The sequence below is a fragment of the Dama dama genome, chromosome 20 (assembly GCF_033118175.1).
Source record: "Dama dama isolate Ldn47 chromosome 20, ASM3311817v1, whole genome shotgun sequence".
In the NCBI taxonomy this organism is placed as follows: domain Eukaryota; kingdom Metazoa; phylum Chordata; class Mammalia; order Artiodactyla; family Cervidae; genus Dama; species Dama dama.
The window spans coordinates 93,423,889-93,446,344 of record NC_083700.1 but is presented as its reverse complement, the minus strand read 5'-3'; the positions used below and the strand labels follow the sequence as shown (position 1 = coordinate 93,446,344).

Here is a 22,456-nt window from a genome sequence, read left to right as displayed (position 1 = left end):
TGAGGGTGAAACTAGAGTTCAAAATCAAAGCATCGTGAGAATTTGTCTTGTCAATGTACAGAAGCTACAAGCAAGCTAGCTGAAACCCAAAGGTGAACGAAGAATAAAGCAGGTTCCAAGCCGTATGGGCCACTGCAGGTTTATAAAGGAGCATAATAAGAGTTTCTAACAGTTAGTCTGGTTAAACTCTAAAGCTTTCTCTACACATTCAGAAAATCAAAGCCTGTAAACATTTCAGTGCCCTTTCTCATGATTTTATGGCTTTTGTTCTGCCAAAGCAAGGCTTAGGCTACTCATGAAACTTTGCATGAAATTTAAATACCAATCTCTCATTCCTTTGGCAGTAAATCAGACAAACAACCCATATCTTTAAGACTCATCTAGCCTAAACTGCAGCCATGAAGTTAAAAGACGTTTACTCCTTGGAAGAAAAGTTATGACCAACTTAGAGAGCATATTAAAAAGCAGAGACATTATTTTGCCAACAAAGGTCCATCTAGTCAAGGCTATGATTTTTCCAGCAGTCATGTATGGATGTGAGAGTTGAACCATAAAGAAATCTGAGTGCAGAAGAATTGATGCTTTTGAACTATGGTGTTGGAGAAGACTCTTGAGAGTCCCTTGTCTGCAAAGAGATCCAACCAGTCCATCCTAAAGGAGATCAGTCCTGAGTGTTCATTGGAAGGACTGACGTTGAAATTGAAACTCCAATACTTTGGCCACCTGATGCAAAGAACTGACTCACTGGAAAAGACTCTGATGCTAGGAAAGATTGAAGACAGGAGGAGAAGGGGATGACAGAGAATGAGATGGTTGGATGGCATCACCAACTCAATGGACATGAGTTTGAGTAAACTCTGGGAGTTGGTGATGGACAGGGAGGCCTGGAGGGCTGCAGTCCATGGGGTTGCAAAGAGTCGGACACAACTGAGTGACTGAACTGAACTGAACTGAATCCTGAACTGAACAGTTTTTTATTGAAACATTTTTTTAAACATGACAAAATAAATATTGTTAGATCATCAAATGTTATATTTTCTAGACTAATGTTTTACCTTTGAGAGAAAAGGGGGAAAAGAATAAAACAGAAAAGAAAATGCTATCATATTTGGTTATTATCTATCTAGTAATTTGGTTATTATCTATATATAAACCAGTGTTTCACTGAATGAGACACATTTAACAATACAATGTTTCCAAATATTGAAGAGAAAAATTCCTGATTTATATAAATTCACATTAGTTTATAAACTACAAATTACACATAATTTAGAAAAATTTACTATAATCAACAGTTTCTGCTGGCACATAATAGCATATCAATATCAACTGGAAATGCAATTATTTTACATACTTCTTAAAATATAATTCAGTAGAGTAACAGAATCAAAAAGACAAGAGTAATCTTGGTATAAAATTGAGGTTGGACACTGATTTTTGAAAGTTAAAAGTTGCTTGCCTAAAGTCTTTATTTAGGATGTTAACAAATAGGCAACTAGCAAAGCTGCCAAGATACTTGCATTATAGGAAACAAAAATATGAATGGGAAACTGTACTTAAATGAAAATTAGAGCACACCTTAGTGAAGATGCAAAAAAACTAGCATGAAGGTCGAGAAACTTGAGCTACAAGCTCAGCTCTGCCTTAAACTATATGAAAGATCTTGAATGACTAATTTCTTCATTCTGAAATTCAGAATTTTTCCAAAAAAATTCTTTTAGTATATAAAAGAAAATAAAGTTTAAAAGATAAAGAGTGTAAAGGCATTCTAGGAAAAAATGGATATAGAAACTAAAAAGCAAAATGAACACAACATAGTAAGAGAATGTTAAGTTGGTTTAATGGCTGAACTGGTGACTTTCATCTAGTTACTTCTCTGCTATGAGTCTCACTTTTCTTACCTAATAATAAAACTTACTTCATAGTTTTACTGTATAGATTAGTAAATAAATAAATAAATGGAAATCTAGTAAAGTCCCTTATACAATTATATATTTTTCATTAAAGAGAATCACCACGTTACTCTAAGAATATAATTTTATATGATAATAAACATGCAGGATACAGATATGAGGAAACAGTCACTAAGGTCACTCTTAACTATGACATTTTATGATGCTAAGCTTTGCTTTAAGAGCTGCAGCAGCATTTGAAAAAATTCAATATGTATTCAGGCTAAAAACTATAAGTAAATTAAGACTGGAAGGAAGGTCCTCAATTTAATAAGAACATTTACCAAAAAAAAAAAAGAAGAAAAGAAAAGAAAAATCCTACAAGCAACAACATTAACAGCAGTAAAAGACTAGATGATTTCCCCTAAAACTGAGAATAAGGCAAGCAGGTCCACACCTACTCCTTCAATTCAATACTGTATCATAGGTCATATCTGGTGTAATAAAATAAGAACAATCAAACAAGAAAATACAAATTCATTCAGATATAAACTATCTTTATTCCTACACAACATAATTACTTATGGAAAAAATCTCAAATTGACAAATAAGCTACTAAAAATGTAATACATGAGTTCAGCAAGGATGAAGAATATAAACTCAGTGTCATATTACTATAGACTAACAGTGAACAATTAACAACTTGAATGTTTTAAAACAATATAATTTATAATAGCAACAAAGAGAAAGGAAATACTTAGGCATGAACTAACAAAATACATGTGATATATGAATGATGAAAAATAAATCCTAAAAACAAATAAAAAATAATGAAAGTAATCAAACAAGATACAAATAAATGGAGAAATAGACATTGTTTCTGGATTGAAAGAAACAACAGCATTGAAAGTCAAGATGTCAAACTCTCCTAGGAATGTAAAGATTTAACACAATTTCAATCAAAATCTGAACAAGATAGCAAGGTTTCTTTTAGAAATCCATAAACTTATCCTAAAATTTATATGTAAAAGGAGCTAGGATAACCAAAAATAGGCTTTTAAATGATAAAAAAAAAAAAAGTTGGAAGGCATACCATCTGATTTTAGGACTTACGATAAAACTACAGAAATCAAGATGGTGTGGAGTTGGAGAAACAGTGGTCAAATAGTTCAATCAAACAGAACAGAGCCAAAATGTAGTCCAACATGTACCTGGTCAATTGATTTTAAACAAAGATAAAAAATAATCCAATAGAAAAAGGGAAGTCTTCTAAACAGATGGTATTTAAATAATTAGAAATTCATATGCAAAATATAAATTTTTTAAAAATCTCAATCCATAGTAGATGCCATATATAAAAATTAATTTTAACTGGAACATAAAATCTCAACAAATGAAACATAATAGAAATTGTATCAAGCATTTTTTCTGACCAAAACAGTATGAAACTAGAAATCAATTATGAAAGGAAAAAGGAGAAAACAAAACACATGGAAATTAAATAACCCATGCTACTAAAAACCAATGATTCATTGAATAAATCAAAGAAATAATCAGAAAATACCATGAGACAAGTGAAAATAAGACAAAACTATCAAAATTTATGGGACACAGCAAAATCAGTTCTAAGAGGAAAGTTTATAGCAATACAAGCCTACCTCAAGAAACAAGAAAAATATCAAATAAACATCTACAGGATAGATCCATCTACAGGAATTTAAAAAAAATAAAAATAAAAAATAAAGTCTGAAGTCAGCAGAACTAAGAAAATAATAAAGATCAGAGAGAAAATAAATAAAACAGAAACAAAAAAATCAATAGTATTAATCAACAAAATCAAGAGCTGGATTTATAAAAAGAAAAGCAAAATCAATCAGCCATCAGCCAGGCTCATTAAAAAAAATAGAGAGAGAGAAAAGACCCAACCAAAAAAGGAAGAAAAATTGCAATCAAAACTAAAGAGATACAAAAAAAAATCATAAGAGAATAATATGAACATTTAGAACAACAAATTGGACAAGCTAAAGAAGTGAATAAATTTCTAGAAATACAAAATCTTCCAATACTGAATCAGGTAGAAATAGACAATCTGAATAGGTCAAACACTAGTAGTGAAATTGAATTTGTAATCATAAAACTCCCAGCAAACAAAAGTCCAAGACTGGAGAGGTTCACAGTAGAATTTTACCCAACATATAAAGAAGAGATAAAATCTACCTTCTTCAAACTATTCCAAAAAACTGACGAGGAGGGAACAGTCCGAATTTCATTCTATGAGAGCACCATTACCCTGACACCAAAACCAGGCAATGACACCACAAGAAAATGAATATTATTATAGAACAATATCTCTATTAAATACAGAGGCAAAAATCCTCAACAAAATATTAATAAACTTAATTCAACAATATTTAAAAAGGATCACACACCATGATCAAGCAGGGTTTATTTTAGGAATGCAAAGATGGTCCAACATCTGCAAATCACCACTTTAACAAAAAGGATAAGAACCACTTGATCACCTCAATAGATGCAGAAAAAGCATTGGAAAAATTCAGCAACATTTATGAAAATAACTCCAACCAAAGTAGGTACAGATGGAACATATCCTATCATAATAAAGGCCATTAATGACAAACTCACAGATAATATCATACTCAATGTGAAAAGGTGAAATCAGAAATAAGACAAGAATACCCACTTTTGCAACTTCCATTTGATATAGTTTTGGAAGTCCTAGCCACAGCAATTAGAAAAGAAAAAAAAAAAAAAAATAGCATTCAAATTGGAAGGGAAGAAGTAAAACTGTCACTCTCTGCCTATGATGCCATACTGTATATAGAAAACCCTAATTTTTCCACCTGAAAGTCTATTTGAACTAATAAATGACTTCAGTAAATTTTCAGAAAATAAAATTAATATATAGACATCTGCTGCTTTTCTATGCACTAACAATAAACTATAACAAAGAGAAAGCAAATCTCACTTAAAATTACATCAAAAAGAGTAAGATATCTAGGAAGAAACTTAACCAAGGAGGTGAAAGACCTGTACTCTGAAAATTACTTTAAAAATATTAAGGAAACTGAAGATAATACAAAGGAATAAAAACATGTCCTATAGTTATGAATTGGAAGAATTAATATTATTAAAATGTCCATTCTATCCAAAGCAATCTACAGTCTTACTGCAATCCTTATCAAGATACCACTGACAATTTTCACAGAACTAGAATAATTAATCCTAAAATTCATATAGAATCACAAAAGACCCTGATTTGCAAAAGAAATTTGAAGGATAAAAAAACAAAGCTGGAAATATCACATTCCTTGACTTACACTTTACAAAAAGCTACAGTAATCAAAATAGTATGGCACTGGCACAAACACAGACATATACATCAATTGAACAAAACAAAGAGCCCAGAAATAAATTCATGCACTTATGGTCAACTGGGGCTTCCCTAGTGGCTCAGAGGGCAAAGTGTCTGCCTGCAATGTGGGAGATCCAAGTTCGATCCCTGGGTTGGGAATATACCGTGGAGAAGGAAATAGCACCTCACTCCAGTACTCTTGCCTGGAAAATCCCATGGATGGAGGAGCTTGGTAGGCTACAGTCCATGAGGTTGCAAAAAGTCAGACACGACTGAGAGACTTCACTTCACTCACTTTATGGTCAGTTAGTAGTAGTGTTAGTCGCTCAGTCGTGCCTGACTCTGCAACCCCATGAACTGTGGTCCACCAGGCTCCTCTGTCCATGGGGTTCTCCAGGCAAGAATACTGGAGGGGGTTGCCATTTCCTTCTCAATTAATCAACTAGAAATGAAGCTAGAATATACAATGGAGAAAACACAGTCTCTTTAATAAGTGGGACTAGGAAAACTGGCCAGCTCGATCTTGAAGAATGAATTTAGAAAATTTTTTCATACCAAATACAAGAATAAACACAAAATAAATTAAATACCTATATATAAGACTGGAAACCATACAACTCCCTGAAGAAAACACAGGCAAAACACTTTGGCATATCATAGCAATATTTTTTTGGATCTCTCTCCTAAGGCCAAAAAAGCAAGAACGGAAATCAACAAATGGGACCCAATTAAACTTAAAAGCTTATATACAACATATATAAGCAACACACACAACTGAATATCAAAAAGATAATAAAAAAAATGGGTAAAAGACCTCAAGAGACATTTTTCCAAAGAAGACATACCAATGGCTAATAGACACATGAAAAGATGCTCAACATTACTAATAACCAGGGAAATAACCAGGCAAATCAAAACCACAGCAATATTTCACCTCACATCTGTCAGAATGACTATCATCATAAAGACCAAAAATTAGAGATGTTAGTGACAATGTGGAGAAAATGGAGCCCTGGTACACTGTTATTGGGATTATGAATTGATGCAGCCACTACTGAAGAGTATGGAGGTTGCTCAAAAAACTAAAAATAGAACTACCATATGACCCAACAATCCAATTCCTTCATTATATAAGAATAAAACAAAAAACACTAATTCAAAAAGATATATACACTTCAATGTTCATAGCAGCATTATTTACAATAGTCAATACATGGAAGCAACCTAAGTGGCCATCAACAGACGAATGGATAAAGAAGATATGAAATATACATACAATGGAATATTACTCAGACACAAAAAACAAGGAACTTTTCCCATCTGCTACAAGATGGACAGAACTGGAAAGTATTATGCTTAGTGAAATAAGTCAGACAGAGAAAGACAAATACTGTATGTTATCACTTATATGTGGAACCTAAAAAATAAAACAAATGAATGAATGTATCAAAACAGAAACAGACTCACAAATATAGAGAAGAAACTAGTACTTACCAGTACAGAGATAGAAAGGGGGAGGGCAATTTAAGGGAAGGTGATTAGCAGGCACAAACTATCATGTATAAAATAACTATCTTACAAGGATATATTATACAGTGCAGAGCATATAATAAATATTTTATAATAACTTTAAGTGGGTAATCTGTAAAAATACTGAATCACTATACTATACACTTAAAACTAACATAATATTATAAATCAAGTATACTTCAATAAAAGATTTAAAAAAAATAAAAATGGATCATAAACCTAAATTTAAAATCTAACACCATGAAACTTTTAGAAGAAAATATAGGAAATAATTTTGTTACCTTCAATAAAACAAAATATTTTTAGAATTAACATCATTCAAATGCATGACTCATACAAGAAAATAAAAGATAAACTGGGCTTTACAAAAATTACAAACTTGTTTTGTGAAAGGTACTACTAAAGGAAAAAAAGTCAACCCTAGTGTGGGAAAAAATATGTGCAAAACACATGATCTATGACTTATATCCAGAACATATAAGAAACTCTCAAAACTTAATAATAATATAACAGAACAACCCAAATTAAAACATTAAAAATTTCTGAACAAATAACCTCATCAAAGAATACAAAGAGATGGCAAGAAAAAAAAAAAAAAGAAAAGGTTTTCAAAGTCAAACTAAAATCGCAATGATACACAACTACATATCTATTAGAATGGCTGGGATTATAAAATACTGACAATAGTAAGAGCTGACAAGGATGTGTACATCTAGGGCTCTCATAAATTGCTGATGGAAAGGCAAATTTATACAACTTCTTTGGCAAACAGTTTATTGGTTACTTATGAAGTTAAACACATACTTAACCATATGAGCAAGCAATGCTGCCCCCAAGTACTTACACAAGTGAAATAAAAACTTATATTCATAAACACTAAAAAGTACAGAAATATTTATAGCAGCTTAATTCATAACTGCCAAAAATTGGAAACATCAGCAAAACTCCTTCAGTGGATAAACATACTATGGTAGCATTTGCCACTTTTTAAAAATATCTTGTTTGTTTGTTTACTTCTACTTATTGTCTTTCCTCTTATAATAGAACACAAGCTTCCCCAAAATAGAAGAACCTTCTCTGTCTTATTCAATGCTGATCCTGAGTACACAGAAAAGTTTTTGACATGTCATCAGTACACCATAAATAGTTGTTGAGTATTAAAGGCAAGAAAAGTAACATTTATAGAGCAGTTTCTTTGTGTCAGGAAAAACTTAAATAGCTTTGCATATATTATATCAGTTAGGTAGGCAACTGAGTCACTGAGAGCATAAGATATCTTGCCAAAGTCACACAGTAAACAGCTGAAGTAGAATACAAACCCTGGCAGTCTGATTCCAAAGCTTGCACTTAATCCAAATTAGGAAATGATGGAAGGGCATCATTATTGGAAAGAGACAGCAAGATGCAGGGAGGTGTGAAACAACACACTCTCTGCAGGAAACTATAAGAAGGCCAATAAGAATTCATGGCAAGGCAGACTAAAAATAGGGGCCAGATCATGAAAAGGACCATATGCCAAGCTAAGAAGCTTGGACTTTAATAGGCAATAGGACCCTTGTTAAGGAGGTTGGCAGTGGAGTGGCAAGGTCAAATTCATAATACACACAGAATGCTCCAGCTCTAGTGTGAAAGATGGACTTAAATAGCACAAGATTCTGGACAAAGCTACATGTTAAAAGAAAATTGCCATAATAAGTCAGGCAACATAAGATAACAGACTGAACTGGAATGATTGTAGCAGAGATAGATAAATTTAGGAAATTATTTTAAAGGTAATAAAACCAAGGGGCAAATTTTATTTTGCCATCTATAAAATGAAGATAATACCAACTTTTCAGAGTTGTTGGGAAGATTATATATAAACAGTTAGTACAATACTGGTACAGCATAAGTGATCAATAAAAACTGATATAGTAATTATTTCAGTTTTTAGATATGGATCAACAAAGAAGAACTTAAGATATCTCCCATGTTTCCAGTTTGAAGGACTACATGGATAGTAGTACATTCACTGGAATGTACAGTAGGTAGAAACAGAAAACTGAAACGGTAAGACAAAGAGTTCACTTTCACAAATGATGAGCTTGAGATACCCATGAGGCATTCAGCAGCAAAATCCATTGAAAAGGCAGTTAAAACTAGGAGCTTTAACACCAGAAGAGATTTTAGAGTGTAGATAGATTTGAGAATATGGAAAAGAAATGTAAGATGTAAAGATATGAGATGGAATCATGTAAAAATAAAGGATTTTATAGCAGAGAAACCCATGACGGAGGATCAGAAGAAATAAGCAAGCAGATACAAGGATAACCAAAAAAAAGAAATACCAGGAGAGCCAAGATAACAATTTCCAACCACAAACTGTCATATCAAACACAAGATAAATTAAGATAATGAGTATAATATGTTGTTGAATTTAGCAATATGAAAATTACTTATGACTATCATAGTAGTGAAATGCCTATTTAATAAATACTACTAAGTATACTGCCAGCTAAGTTTATATTTGAATGCTATCTTTTTAAATTATGATACTAGTGCCTGGATTAACTGATATAATGAACAAATACACTAACATTATAAACACACAAATGCACTGATATATGCATATTGTGATTATACATATAATTACATATACAATTATAAACAATTTCAAGTATACTTTTTAGACTTAGTAACAAGTCCCAGAAACTCAAACTTTTTTCTGTAAAAGATTTCAAGTAAAAACAATAGAAGCTAACTTGAAACAATGAAATGTGTTCAAGTTGGCAGTGTTTACACTGAAACTAAAATAATATAGCTGATATGTAAATTCTTTAAGTTGTTCCTATTTTCCATATATTGAATACTACCCTACCTTCTGAATATTTCCTTGAACAACAAACTTCTGACTTCATGAACCAGAAATACAGGTAACTTATGGTGTATCTTATAAAGATCATCTTAAAGTAAGTGTGCTACCAACTTCATTCAACAAGTAAGTTTACTTAAACTACTAATAAAAATATGTACCCATGTTGCAGACACTATTCAAGTCTTTTATGAACATATATTATCCATTTTCTAAACAATATCTCAAGGTCAGTAGTATCAAGCCAAATTTAAAGGTGAGTAACTGAAGTTCAGTGCACTTATGTAATTTGTCCAAGGACACAAAGCTGGCAAATAACAGAATGAAGATTCTAATGCCAAAGCTATTGCTTTTTCCCACTGCACTCTAAAACCTGAACAATCGGAAGTATGAGAACTTTTTACATGTCAGTATACGTGAGAAAGATTTCTCTCCCCAACCCAACCTTTGTGAGAACGGTTCTATTTGCGCCATCACTTAGTCTTCTGTGAGTCGTTGCCTCTTTATATCCTTGGCCTATTTGGTTTTTTCTTTTTCCTACTAAAAGTTCTTCATGTATTTTGGATATCAATCTTGTATCTTTAATATATTGCACAAATTTATTTTCCAAGAATAGTACATGTATCTTTCAACTTTAGGTCTTTTGTAATATAGACTTTATTTTTACAAACTCAAAAGTATCCATCCATGTCTTTTCAATTTTGCTTTTCTGTGCCTTGCATAAGAAATTTAACCCTACTTCAAAAGTCAATAAAATATTTTGTATTTATTTTCATAGTTTAAAATTTTATTTTCATATTTAAGTCTTCAATTCATCTAAAGTTTTAAAAAATAGTTTGATATGGGGCATTATTTGTCAAACAACTGAATCATGAGGTCCTACTATTTCTACTATTTTGTAAGGCAACTCCTGCCATATAGCAAGCTCACTTATATACATAGCCTTATTTATGAGTTCTGGTCTATCTATTCAGACTATTTGTCTATTATCATGCCAAAACCATTCTATTTTAATCACTAGTCTATTAAAAAAGATTCTTAGCTGAAATAAAAGTTTCTATAAAATATACACCCACTCATTAGTAATTATTTTTAAGACTTTTTTTTAATGCAGCCCCTTTTAAAAAGTCAATATTTAATTTATTTCAATATTGTTTCTTTTTATGTTTTGGATTTTTGGCTCCAAGGCATGTGGGATCTTAGCTCCCCAACAGGAATCAAACCCACATTCCCTGCATTGAAAGGCAAACTCTTAACTCCTGGACCTCCTGGGAAGTCCTAGCTTAGCTATTTTTTTTTTTTTTTTTTTTTTTTTTGACCCTTTGCTTTTCTACATGAATTTAGAATTAGCTTGTCAAGTTCTATGAAAAAAAAATTGAGGAGGAAAATGATTGAAATTGTATTAAAGGGTGATTAGGGGAGAACAGACATCTTTATAACATTAAGCTTTCACTTCTGAAAACATAGTTTGAATCTCATTTTATCAGATTATCCCTTTACTATCTCTCTTACTGATGTTATCTTTGTATTCCTCTGCCATCCTTCTTGTTTTTCAATGACTATTGTTCACACCTCACTGATATTTCTCCAATATATACAGAGACGAACTCTGCACTTAACACTCTTGGCACTTTGAATTCCTCCTCTCCAATATTTTACATATAGTATCTTCATTATATTTTCATTATATATTTCTAGCTGTCCCTACAGTAGAGTCACACTCTACACCTTGATATTTCCAATAGTTATAATAATTGCAATTCCTTCAATTTTCTTTCACTTATCCTATTATCTAATGACAATCTCTTTGCATTTTCTCACTAAGATACACTAAGCACGGACTTCACAAGAACATCTCATGAAGACTCTCTCTCTTTTCTAAGTGTGCTTGCATGTATGCTGGATCCTCTCGTCTTTCTCTTATTTTGTGGTCTGTATTGCTGAAAAGAAAACACAGTCATGGTCTGCTTCAAGCCAGAATGGATTATGTGGTATTAAATTTACCCTCTCTCCACAAATAACTATAATTTTGGGCCAAAAAATATAAAACATATTTTTTAGACAGTGGACAGCAGACAACTCATGACTGATCGCTGAAAAGGGGGAATAAGGTAAGGCCTTTGATCACTAAAGATTTCTTTCCGAAGGCACATTCTGAACTATGATGCAAGGCAAAGGAACTCATACAAAATGTGGATATCTCACTGAGTTAAACAGAAATTGGAGTTCACAGAACTGGGTTGGTGATGATATGGCTGGAATTATAGAACACAGAGCACCAGAGAAGACAAAACTATGCACAAAAAAACCTCAGAAATTGACACAGAGTTCAACTTGATTCTCTGGGCTGAATGCAAAGCTATACATATATACATAAGGTAAGACTCCATTAAAATAGGCAAAGGACAACTACTAGAAAGTGGTAGAACAATTCCAAGAACTCACACAGGGCTAGCAGATATTGAAATTCAAACAAATCATAACACTTTACTAGAGACTCCAGAAGTATCACATCTTAGTAGCAGGATTAAACTAAAGACAGAGCTCTACATTGACATGAATCAGCCATGGATTTACATGTATTCCCCATCCTGATCCCCCCTTCCACCTCCCTCCCCACCCCATCCTTCTGGGTCTTCCCAGTGCACCAGCCCCGAGCACTTGTCTCATGCATCCAACCTGGGCTGGTGATCTGTTTCACCCTTGATAATATACATGTTTCGATGCTGTTCTCTCAAAGTGATTAGCCTCCAACTAATAAAAATAAATGGGGGAAAAAAAAAGAGCTCTCTAGACCTATTTGAGCAAGCAACCTGTGATACTCACAATGGAGTAAATGGATCCATATCTGACTAACTAGAAAATCAGATAAAATATTTGAAATAGATGTTTTCAGACAGCGGACAATTAGCATCACAAAGATGGGATCCCTAACAGAAGGGAAACAAATGAATAATTCCTATGATCACTCTGGCTTTCAAGACACAGGGATGGGAGATATTCTCACTGTAATCAGATAGATTAGAAAAACTCCTTTGAACATCTAAAATACTCTGTAGATACTTCAGAAGTGTCGTGTATGGACCAAGTAAGACTAAACAACCATCACTGCATCAGGCCTGCACTAAGAAAACTTTAAATAGTCTATCTGTATTATTAAGGGCAAAGAGAGACCAAAAAAAAAAAAAAGACATAATAAATAAACTAATTAAATGGTATATTAGAAAGTGGTAGATTCTTAAAGAAAAGGTAGAACAGACTAATAGGGGTGTGTGAAGGAGGAGAAAAAGGATAGTCATTAAGATTGGCCTCATTAAGAAGATATCAGTTGAGCAAAGACAAAGGAAGTAAGGAAATTTGTTATGCAAATATCTGGTTGAAGCCCTAAGCCAATGCTTTAAGGTAGAATCATGCCTGGCTTGTTTGAGGTACCACAAAGAAAAGCTGTGTGGGCAAGGCAGAAAGTAGAAGAAAATGTGGTCAAAGAAGTATGTAAGTTGTAGGGTGGGGTTGGTGAGTTAGACTGATGATTTTGCAGGATCTGGTAGGTCATTTTAGAGATACCATCTTTTACTCTGACATGCAAAAATTAATTACAAGAGTTTAACAGACTAATCATATGATATGACTTTTATCATAAAATTACTACCATTTCCCTGTTTTGAGTACACTAAAAGACAAAATTAAACAGGGAGCCAGTTAGGAGACTTTGTTCACAGACACAGGTAGGCCTGGAAGTCAGGCATGTGCAATATAGAGTCCATATTCTTAACTGTTAAAGTTTGCTTGATGATCATATTGACAGTGATGATACCTTGCAATAGTACATTTGAAAGAAGAAGGAAGATGAAGAAAAGGACTAGAAGAAGGATAAGGAGAAGGAAAAAGGGCAGAACAACAGTGTGTGTGTATGTTAGTCACGCAGTCATGTTCAAGTCTTTGTGACCCCATGGACTGTAGTCCACCAGATTCCTCTGTCCATGGAATTCTCCAGGCAAGAATACTGCAGTGGGTAGCCATTTCCTTCTCCAGGGAATCTTCCTGACCCAGGGATTGAGCCCAGGTCTCCTGCATTGCAAGCAGACTCTATCAACTGAGCCACTGGGAAGACCTCCAAAAACAGTAGTAATAATATATATTAATAATTTGTTGTAGTAGTTTTCCTTCTTGCTGGTTTTAGCATTGTTTCTACTGTTGAGGTGTTTTAGTAAAAACAATAGCCATCAAGTAGTGAATCTCTATCTACCAAACGTCATGGTAGGCTCTTTATATGCATTCTTCCCTTTAATTTTCACAATAGTCACATGAAGTAGTATTATCATCTTTGTTTTACATATGGAAAATTGAGGTACCAAAAGATTAAGCCAAGATTGTTTGAATCCATTGTCCTGTGATCTCTCTACAATAATTTGCTGTCTTTGTTTATTGTCAAGTCTAGCCATAGACAGGATGAAGTTTTACTGAGACTGAAATCTCCAGACCAAAGCAGCAAAGACTCTTGAAATTTTAGACATGCCATATATAAAAGTGTGTGTGTGTGTGTGTATTTAAGCTACACTGCTGTTTATAATAATGTAAGCAATATTTCACTGCTAATTTTTTTTTAATTTTTCATTACCTAACTCAGAGGACACTCTGTTAGCACACCCAGATAAAATAGGTTTGATGAATTAAGAAGAGTCAAAATAACAAATAAGTATATTTTGTTGTCTCACATTGTTACTGGAATGCAATTAATTCCTTTTGGACCAGAGGCCTGAAACACTGTATTGTATCTCATTTACTTGTGTGATGTTTCCAAGTAAGACAGAAAAAAGAATTTATTCTAAATACATGAACATTTAAGTTCATTAAACAATTCAAACCAAGAAATCAAAAATAAAGCATCTCACTGCTGATAGGATAGAAAAATAATATAAACTGTATGGCAGAAATTTATAAATATGAATAAAGAGTTTTTAAAATATTAATATACTTAGCCCATCAATTTTCCTCACAGGAATTTATTCTAAAGAAGTGAAAAGAAATCTGGGTAAAATTTCACACATAAAGGTGCTCCCTAGAGTATTATTTATAACAACAGATAATAAAAGGCAAACTTTATGCCCAAGATTTAAAGAAGGGGTCCAAAAGTACATAACTATTGTACAGTCATGTTTATGATGGTTTAACTGACAGAAAATTTCTTGTAATACTGTTTAGTTTCCTTATAAGATATAAAATGTATACATGTTGCAAATTTAATTATGCTCTAAAGAATAAAATAGAAAATAAATAAGCCTAGAAGTAAATATGCCAAAAAGTTATTAGTATTTGCTTCTAGGTAGTAAGATTACAGGGTGTGTGTAAGTATGGGTATGTACATGCTTCTTCTCTGCTTCTGATAATTATCTATATTGTACAAATTTACTATAGTAAGCATTGGATACTTTTACAGTCAGAATAGAGGGGGAAAAAATAAACTCAAAGAGATAAAAAGCATATAAAAGACAGAAAATACTTTCAACAATCCAGACACATCATTTTATTTCTTCTTATTGGCTAAAGTTTTATCATCAGTATTTAAATAGGAAGATTTGCTTTCATATCACACGAGTGTTCTGCTGCATAAATAACAAATTTCCATGTAAGACTATTTAATATAGTGTTTTTAAGAGAGAAAATTACTTTTCAATAAAGATACCTGGATGTTTAGTTATCATAGATTCTTACAAATATACTATTTACCAACTATTTTGGGAGTTAATATATCAGTCCTGGAATATGACACCATATGTTTCAAGCATTTATCACTTGCTAAAAATCATTAAGGAAGATGATCCAAAAGCTAGACCTGTTTATACAGTATATTCGATGCTTCAATTTTTAGTAGAGTCAGACTTTGATGACTAATATTTCTTTTGCCTGCTAGTACCAAACCCTAAATAAGGTTCCTGACTAGATTACATTCATGCAGTTCTCATTTTAACGGAAATTGGAGAGATGGCAAAAGATTATGGGACGAGCCATTATAAAAACAGACCTCACAAGTCAAACTTAATAGTAAAATCATTCTCTTTCATGTAGACAACCATGAAAACAAATATCCTGTGAGCTAGAGATATGTACTGTATCTTTCCAGCAAATCTTTATGCCTTCTTGAGACAGATTTCCATAACTATATAATGTGATTACAGTTGATGAAGCAATGGCCCACAGAAAGAGACTGATAAAGCATCAGCCTCAGGAAAACAGATAAACATGTTCATGATTTTTAATTGTAACAAGGGTAGGATAACACTGGATATGAAGATAGAACTTAGAGCAAGTATTTGTTTCTTCAACTTTAAAAACAAGCATCCATAAAATAGTACCAACTCTTCTAAGAATAATAACAAAATAGTCATTTCACTTCCTTGATTGATAGACAAGATTCAAAAAAGACTGTAGGACTTTAACATGTAGTTTAAAAATTATAACACTCTGGAAGAGACCTTTTTAACGGCAAAGTGAATATAAGCTACTTAAAAGAACAAACAACAATAAACTTTGAAATGTATGAGCAATTTGTCCAAAAGATTATCCCAGGTCATATAACTTAAGAAACACATTTTCTGAACACTCTAGTCATCCAACCTTGCCCTCAATGCCTGACCATAGAAACTATAAGAATACTCTTGATAGAGACTAAAGTGAAAGAAAAACTAGGTTAGGAATTTAATGTGGCCCAAAGTAAAAAAAAAAAAAAAATATATATATATATATATATATATACATGTAATATATATATATACATATACATATAATTTCAGAGCTTCTGCTAAGTCTCTGCTTAGGAAAGGATATGATGAGAATAGATTCTGTTCCTTGAAAAGTAACAGGTCTCATTTCTTAAGAGATAGTGGATTCCTGGTTGGAATAGACAAGCTGAAAGATAAGCATGAGCTGTGGATAAAGAGGAAAAGAGTAATCCCATTTGCGAAGTTAGAAAACCTGGTAGATTATACAGCTTTAAAGAAAATGTTTCCCTTCCTTAATATGAATTGACTATGCTGCCTTGGAATTACTGTTCTTTTTTTAAGTGGTGTGTGTATGTGACAACTGTAAGTTGCTGACATGAGATAAACACACCAATAGAAGAATGAGAGGCTGCATGCTTATGTCATCATAGCAGAGAGATCATAGGGAACCCAAACTAGAGTTCCAAGACGCAGGCTTATACATATGGCTAAGGCCTCCCGCTATGATTTATACTGTCAAGACTTAGTATCATAGACTTTGAAAAAAGCACTTTGAGGATTATTGATTGTCTTGCTGGAATAAGAGGGACCATCCTAAGGACAGGTGAAGCCCTGTAGATAAAATGTATGTTGCCCTAAAGTGATTGCAGGGAAGGAATATTATCCTAACTGTAAAAAACCGAAAAAGGAATTATCTCATGAGCGTGTAAGTAAAACAAGAAGCAAAGCAAAGAACTAAAGTTTGTTGTAAAGCAATAATCTGTATGGGGTTTATTTCCCCTCTTGTCCTAAACAGCTGAGATAATTCATAGTTAGCCAACATTGTTCAGAGCCCCCTCATGTATATAATTCCTTCTAGTTACCCCTAAATTTCAGTAAACATAACATACACCGAGTCCTATGTCAGTGGTGTTGTAGAAAATTAAAAGAATTGGTAGTAAAGTGAAGTGGCTGTTCATGAACCCCTCTTCTGCTGAAGCCAGCATGCCAGGAAGGGCACTGTGAGGACAAGTGAGGGTCCCTAAATTTCAAACACTGACCATTACCTACCTAACCTATGACTCAAGTTACAGTTGAAAGAAACAGAGAGAAGGAAACAACCAGGTGAAACAGCAAGTAGATTAGATTGACTTAGGATGGGAAATTAAACTCCTCACTCTCTCTCAAATATGCTAGAAAAAAAGAAGCCTGAAGAAAGAAGGCAGATATTAGATTACAGGGCTATGCTTTCCCCTGCTTTAAACAATCCTATCACCATGTACAGAAAGCTTGTGCAGAATCTTCGAAAATCAGTCATCTCAATATAACAATAACAACTGATTTCTCAGGGTTAGATTTTTATCAAAGTTTGTTAAAAGTGTATGTCTTTAGTTCTATTTTCATCAATATTTTTATTTTTATTCAAAACAATTTTGAACAGGATTGTAAAACATATACTCTTATGTTATAAAATGTACATGAAGAAATTATGGTTAAAGATAGATTCATATTATTTAGGTTGGTGCAAAGTAATTGTGGTTTCAGACCATGAATTTTAAATCATTATAGCTAGGTTCAATCATAGCTTTATTAATAAAAATAGAAACCATTATAATCAACACATTTTTGCCAATGAGAAATAAGTTTGTTTATTCCTGTAGCATAAAAATCCATGCTTCAGGATTCAACGTACTCTTGAAAGGCATTTTCTACCTCCAGCTGGTTGTGTAAGCCTTTTCCCTGCAAAAAGTTGTCAAGATGCTTGAAGAGGTGGTAGTCCACTGGCGAGAGGTCAAGTGAATATGGTGGATGAGGCAAAACTTTGTAGACTAATTCTTTCAACTTTTTAAGCATTGGTTGTGCAACGTGCAATCGGATGTTTTCATGGAAAAGAATTGGGCTCTTTCTATTGACCAATGCTGGCTGCAGGCATTGCAGTTTTCGGTGTATCGTATGGATTTGCTGAACATATTTCTCATATGCAATGGCTTCACCTGGATGCAGAAAGCTGTAGTGGGTCAGATGGGCAGCAGACCACCAAACAGTGACCATGACCTTTTTTGGTGCAAGTTTAGCTTTAGGAAGTACTTTGGAGCCTCTTCTTGGTCCAGTCATTGAGACGGTCATCACTGGTTGTCGTATAAAACCCACTTGTTATTGCACGACACAATCCAATCAAGAAACAGTTGGTTGCATAGAATAAAAGGAGACAACAGTTCAAAATGATTCTTTTTTTTGATTGGCGGTCAGCTCATGGGTACCCACTTACTGAGATTTTTTATCTTTCCAATTTGCTTCAAATGCTGAATGACCATAGAATGGTCCACGTTGAGTTCTTTGGCAACTTCTCGGGTTGGTTGTTGTCAACTTCCAATGGCCAGTCACTGCGCTCATCATCTTCAAGGCTCTTGTCTCCTTTGCAGAATTTCTTGGACCACCACTGAACTGTACATTCGTTAGCAATTCCTAGACCAAATGCATTCTTGATGTTGCGAATTGTCTCTGCTGCTTGATGACCATTTTGAGCTTGAATAAGAAAATTAGTCAACTTTGCTTTTTGCCTAATATCATTTCCCTAGTCTAAAATAAATATAAAATAAACAGCAAGTACTAAATCATTAGCAAAAAGACAAAGTGAGAAATGTGCATTAAAATAACTTAACCGCTTTTATTTAAGAATGTATTCCAACATAAAAAGGCAAAGTTCAACAATGCAAAACCATGAATACTTCTGCACCAACCTAAATACTATCAGAATAACAGAAAAGTTAGTATACAAAAACACAAGTAAAAAAGTTTTCCAGAGTCATTAACATGGGCTATAAAATTGACTCTGAGTTCTGCAACAGCCAAACAAAGTGAAAAACAGGATGAATTACAAGAATCATATTACTTTTAAGATAGAAACACCTTGTTATATAGGTGAAGAAAATCTTTTTGTGAAAATGAGTTCTGTGAAGAAAAGATATACAGAGCAGCACCATATAATAATCATAAGTCACTTCCAGTGGTTCCTTATAGGCTTCCCCCATGGAAGCCTAACGCATCATGCTAAAGCTTCCATTGGTAAAGAACACTGTGTTCTTATGAAATCTGCTTGTATTTTTAATAACCACCAGATAACAAAAGCCAGTATATTATACCTGTTATTCTATATCTCTTGAAATAAAATGATATCACTACTGCACATATAAAAGAATATATTTCTAATATAGCCATTATTTTGATATTCCTAAAATAAAACAAATGCATAATCTTCTTACCAAAACCACACTGAGGGGATCCACTAATTCTCTCACCTGTGATTCTTTCACATTTTCAACAGTAAAGTTGAACCAGACTCGGAAGCGAGGATTACAGGTGTCCGGCCTAATGAATAAATCATACTCAAACTCAGAGACCTGGTCCACCCGTCCAAGGTTACCTGTTAATAAAAATTAAGAGAACTGGGTGTTAATAGAAGTTCATGAAGCTCAATGGCACATACATTTAAATATTATGAGCTCTGACAATGACATTTGTCATCATTTGGTCCTTATAGGTTCATCCTTCAGAATCCATTAGGCTGCCACCAACTCTGAATGTAGTCCAAGAGAAGAGGAGGTTTTCAGCTAGTCTAGGCTGTGGAACAAGCAACTCTTTCTGTCATTATAACCTAGAAGATCAATTTGTGCTACAAGTGTCTTTGACAGACTGGTTGGTATGCTATATAGAGCAAGTGGCAAGCACCCTTAAAACAAGTAAAGACCACAACCAAACTTCAGTTTCCTGGCTAGAAAAACAAAAATGATAACATCCTGTGTCTTTTGTATTAAGCTTTATGGTGTACAAGTTATCTCTAATATATTTGATTTTATTTAATTCTCACAACACAGCTATGCAATTTGTACTGTATTTTGTACATTTTCAAACTTTTATCAGAATATGTTAAGAGAATAGAGTAAGGGTTAAACAAAAATTAGAAGTAGTTTCTCCATAAAAATAATAATGGTAAAATCACAAACAACCATAAAATTAATTTCCATTTCCTCCACCAGCAAAGCAGGCATATCAAAAGTGTAAAAACTTAAGTGTGACTCCCATTCTTTGTCTCTCCTCTCTCCACCTAATATTCTAATGAGTAGTAAACTGCCCCAAATTTTAACACTGGGATGGGATAAAAAATAAAAGCAAAGAGTCTGGTAAATTCCCAAACTAGTTAATAAACCAAAAAAAGAAGAGTAAACACAACTACAGAAAGCAACAAAGCAATTGACTGAGAAGTCAGTATGGTCTGCATTTGAACAGCACAGCAATATCCTACTTAACAGCAACGTCTTACTAAATAGCACAAGGAATTATATTCAATATCCTGGGATAATCTATAATGGAAAAAAATTTTAAAAACGAATGTGTGTGTGTATAACTAAGTCACTTTGCTGTACAGAAGAAATTAACACAACATTGTAAGTCAACTATACTTCAGTCAAATTTTTTAAAAATCCATAAGTCATCACAAAAAAGTAAGCTCTCGTATATCTTTCTCCAAAAGAACACTCAGAATTAAACTTTATACACATGAAAGTTCTGAATTATTTCTCTTACTAGTTCTATTGACATGTCACTTATTTTTCTGAGCACCAGTTGTAGTCAACAGGGTACTAGCCTAGGAATCAGCAGAGCTGAATTCTAGCTCAATTGACCCACTGTGTAACAATGGGTAAATTACCTACCCTCTCAACGTCTCTTTTGCAAAATGAGAATATTGAGTTACCTAACTTCTAAGGTTCCTTTCAGCTGTAACATTATTTGGCTGCCTGATTCTAAGACTGATCAGGAAATGATCCAAGATAAGCCTTCCTTCAGAACCAAATCAATTAACCTTAGGGCGATTTTGTCTGTTCTCATTAAAATATGGCCTGAGAACCAGACTGACTCCTCCTCCCAGAACCAGGATGATCAGATACCTTGAGTTAAGTAGACACATTTTTTAAAATGCATTGATGGGAAAACACCAACAAGAGTTAATTAAAACCAAAAACTTTTCCTTTTTCTAGCTTCATTGTCTTCAGAATTTCCAAGGAGCTTCATCAATGTAATTGGTCCTTTCAAATATTATCATTCAAAAATATTTACTAAGGCTTCTTTTGTAGAAGAAGGAACATTTATTATATGAGAGCACTGAACTTAAAATCAGAAGATCTAAACTCAAGTTTTATCTCTGTCACTTACTAAGTGACCTTGGAAAATTAACCCAACATGTGTACAACCTCTGCTTATTCAACTATTCAAGTATATTCAAGTATAAAGTAGAAATATGAATACTTATCTCCAGGCTAATTAATGTTAACATTAATTTTAACTAATACATAACTAATATTAACATGAATTTTCAACAGAAAATTGACATTTTCTGAGCATTTCTACATGCCACATACTGTCCCAAATGCTTGGTATATTAATCTATTTAATTCTTACAACAATCCCCAACTGGTAGAAACCACTACAGTCCTCATTTTACATATGAAAAAAAGCAAGGAACAAATATATAAAATAACTTAGCCAAAGCTATTATACCATGTAAGCAAGTATGAGTCAGAACTGGGATTTGAATTCAAACAATATGTCTCTAGCCACTAGACAATCAGTCCAGTTCAGTTCAGTTCAGTCTCTCAGTCGTGTCTGACTCTTTGTGACCCAATGAACCACAGCACGCCAGGCCTCCCTGTCCATCACCAACTCCCGGAGTCCACCCAAACCCATGTCCATAGAGTCGGTGATGCCATCCAACCATCTCATCCTATGTCGTCCCCTTCCCCTTCTGCCCTCAATCTTTCTCAGCATCAGGGTCTTTTCCAACGAATCAGCTCTTCGCATCAGGTGGCCAAAGGACTGGAGTTTGAGCTTCAACATCAGTCCTTCCAATGAACACCCAGGACTGATCTCCTTTAGGATGGACTGGTTGTATCTCCTTTCAGTCCAAGGGACTCTCGCGTCTTCTCCAATACCACAGTTCAAAAGCATCAATTCTTCTGCGCTCAGCTTTCTTTATAGTCCAACTCTCACATCCATACATGACCACTGGGAAAACCATAGCCTTGACTAGACAGACCTTTGTCGACAAAGTAATGTC

The 22,456-nt window shown here is 33.6% G+C and overlaps 1 protein-coding gene across 1 annotated transcript in view; it reads right to left on the bottom strand.

The window, feature by feature from the left end:
- AGBL4 (AGBL carboxypeptidase 4) overlaps window positions 1–22,456 on the bottom strand; it is a 1,414,426-nt gene that overhangs the window by 1,170,859 nt on the left and 221,111 nt on the right. Inside the window, exon 3 of the mRNA XM_061120044.1 lies at window positions 19,608–19,768. Coding sequence (XP_060976027.1) covers window positions 19,608–19,768 — 161 coding nt within the window. The remainder of the gene's footprint in view (window positions 1–19,607; window positions 19,769–22,456) is intronic.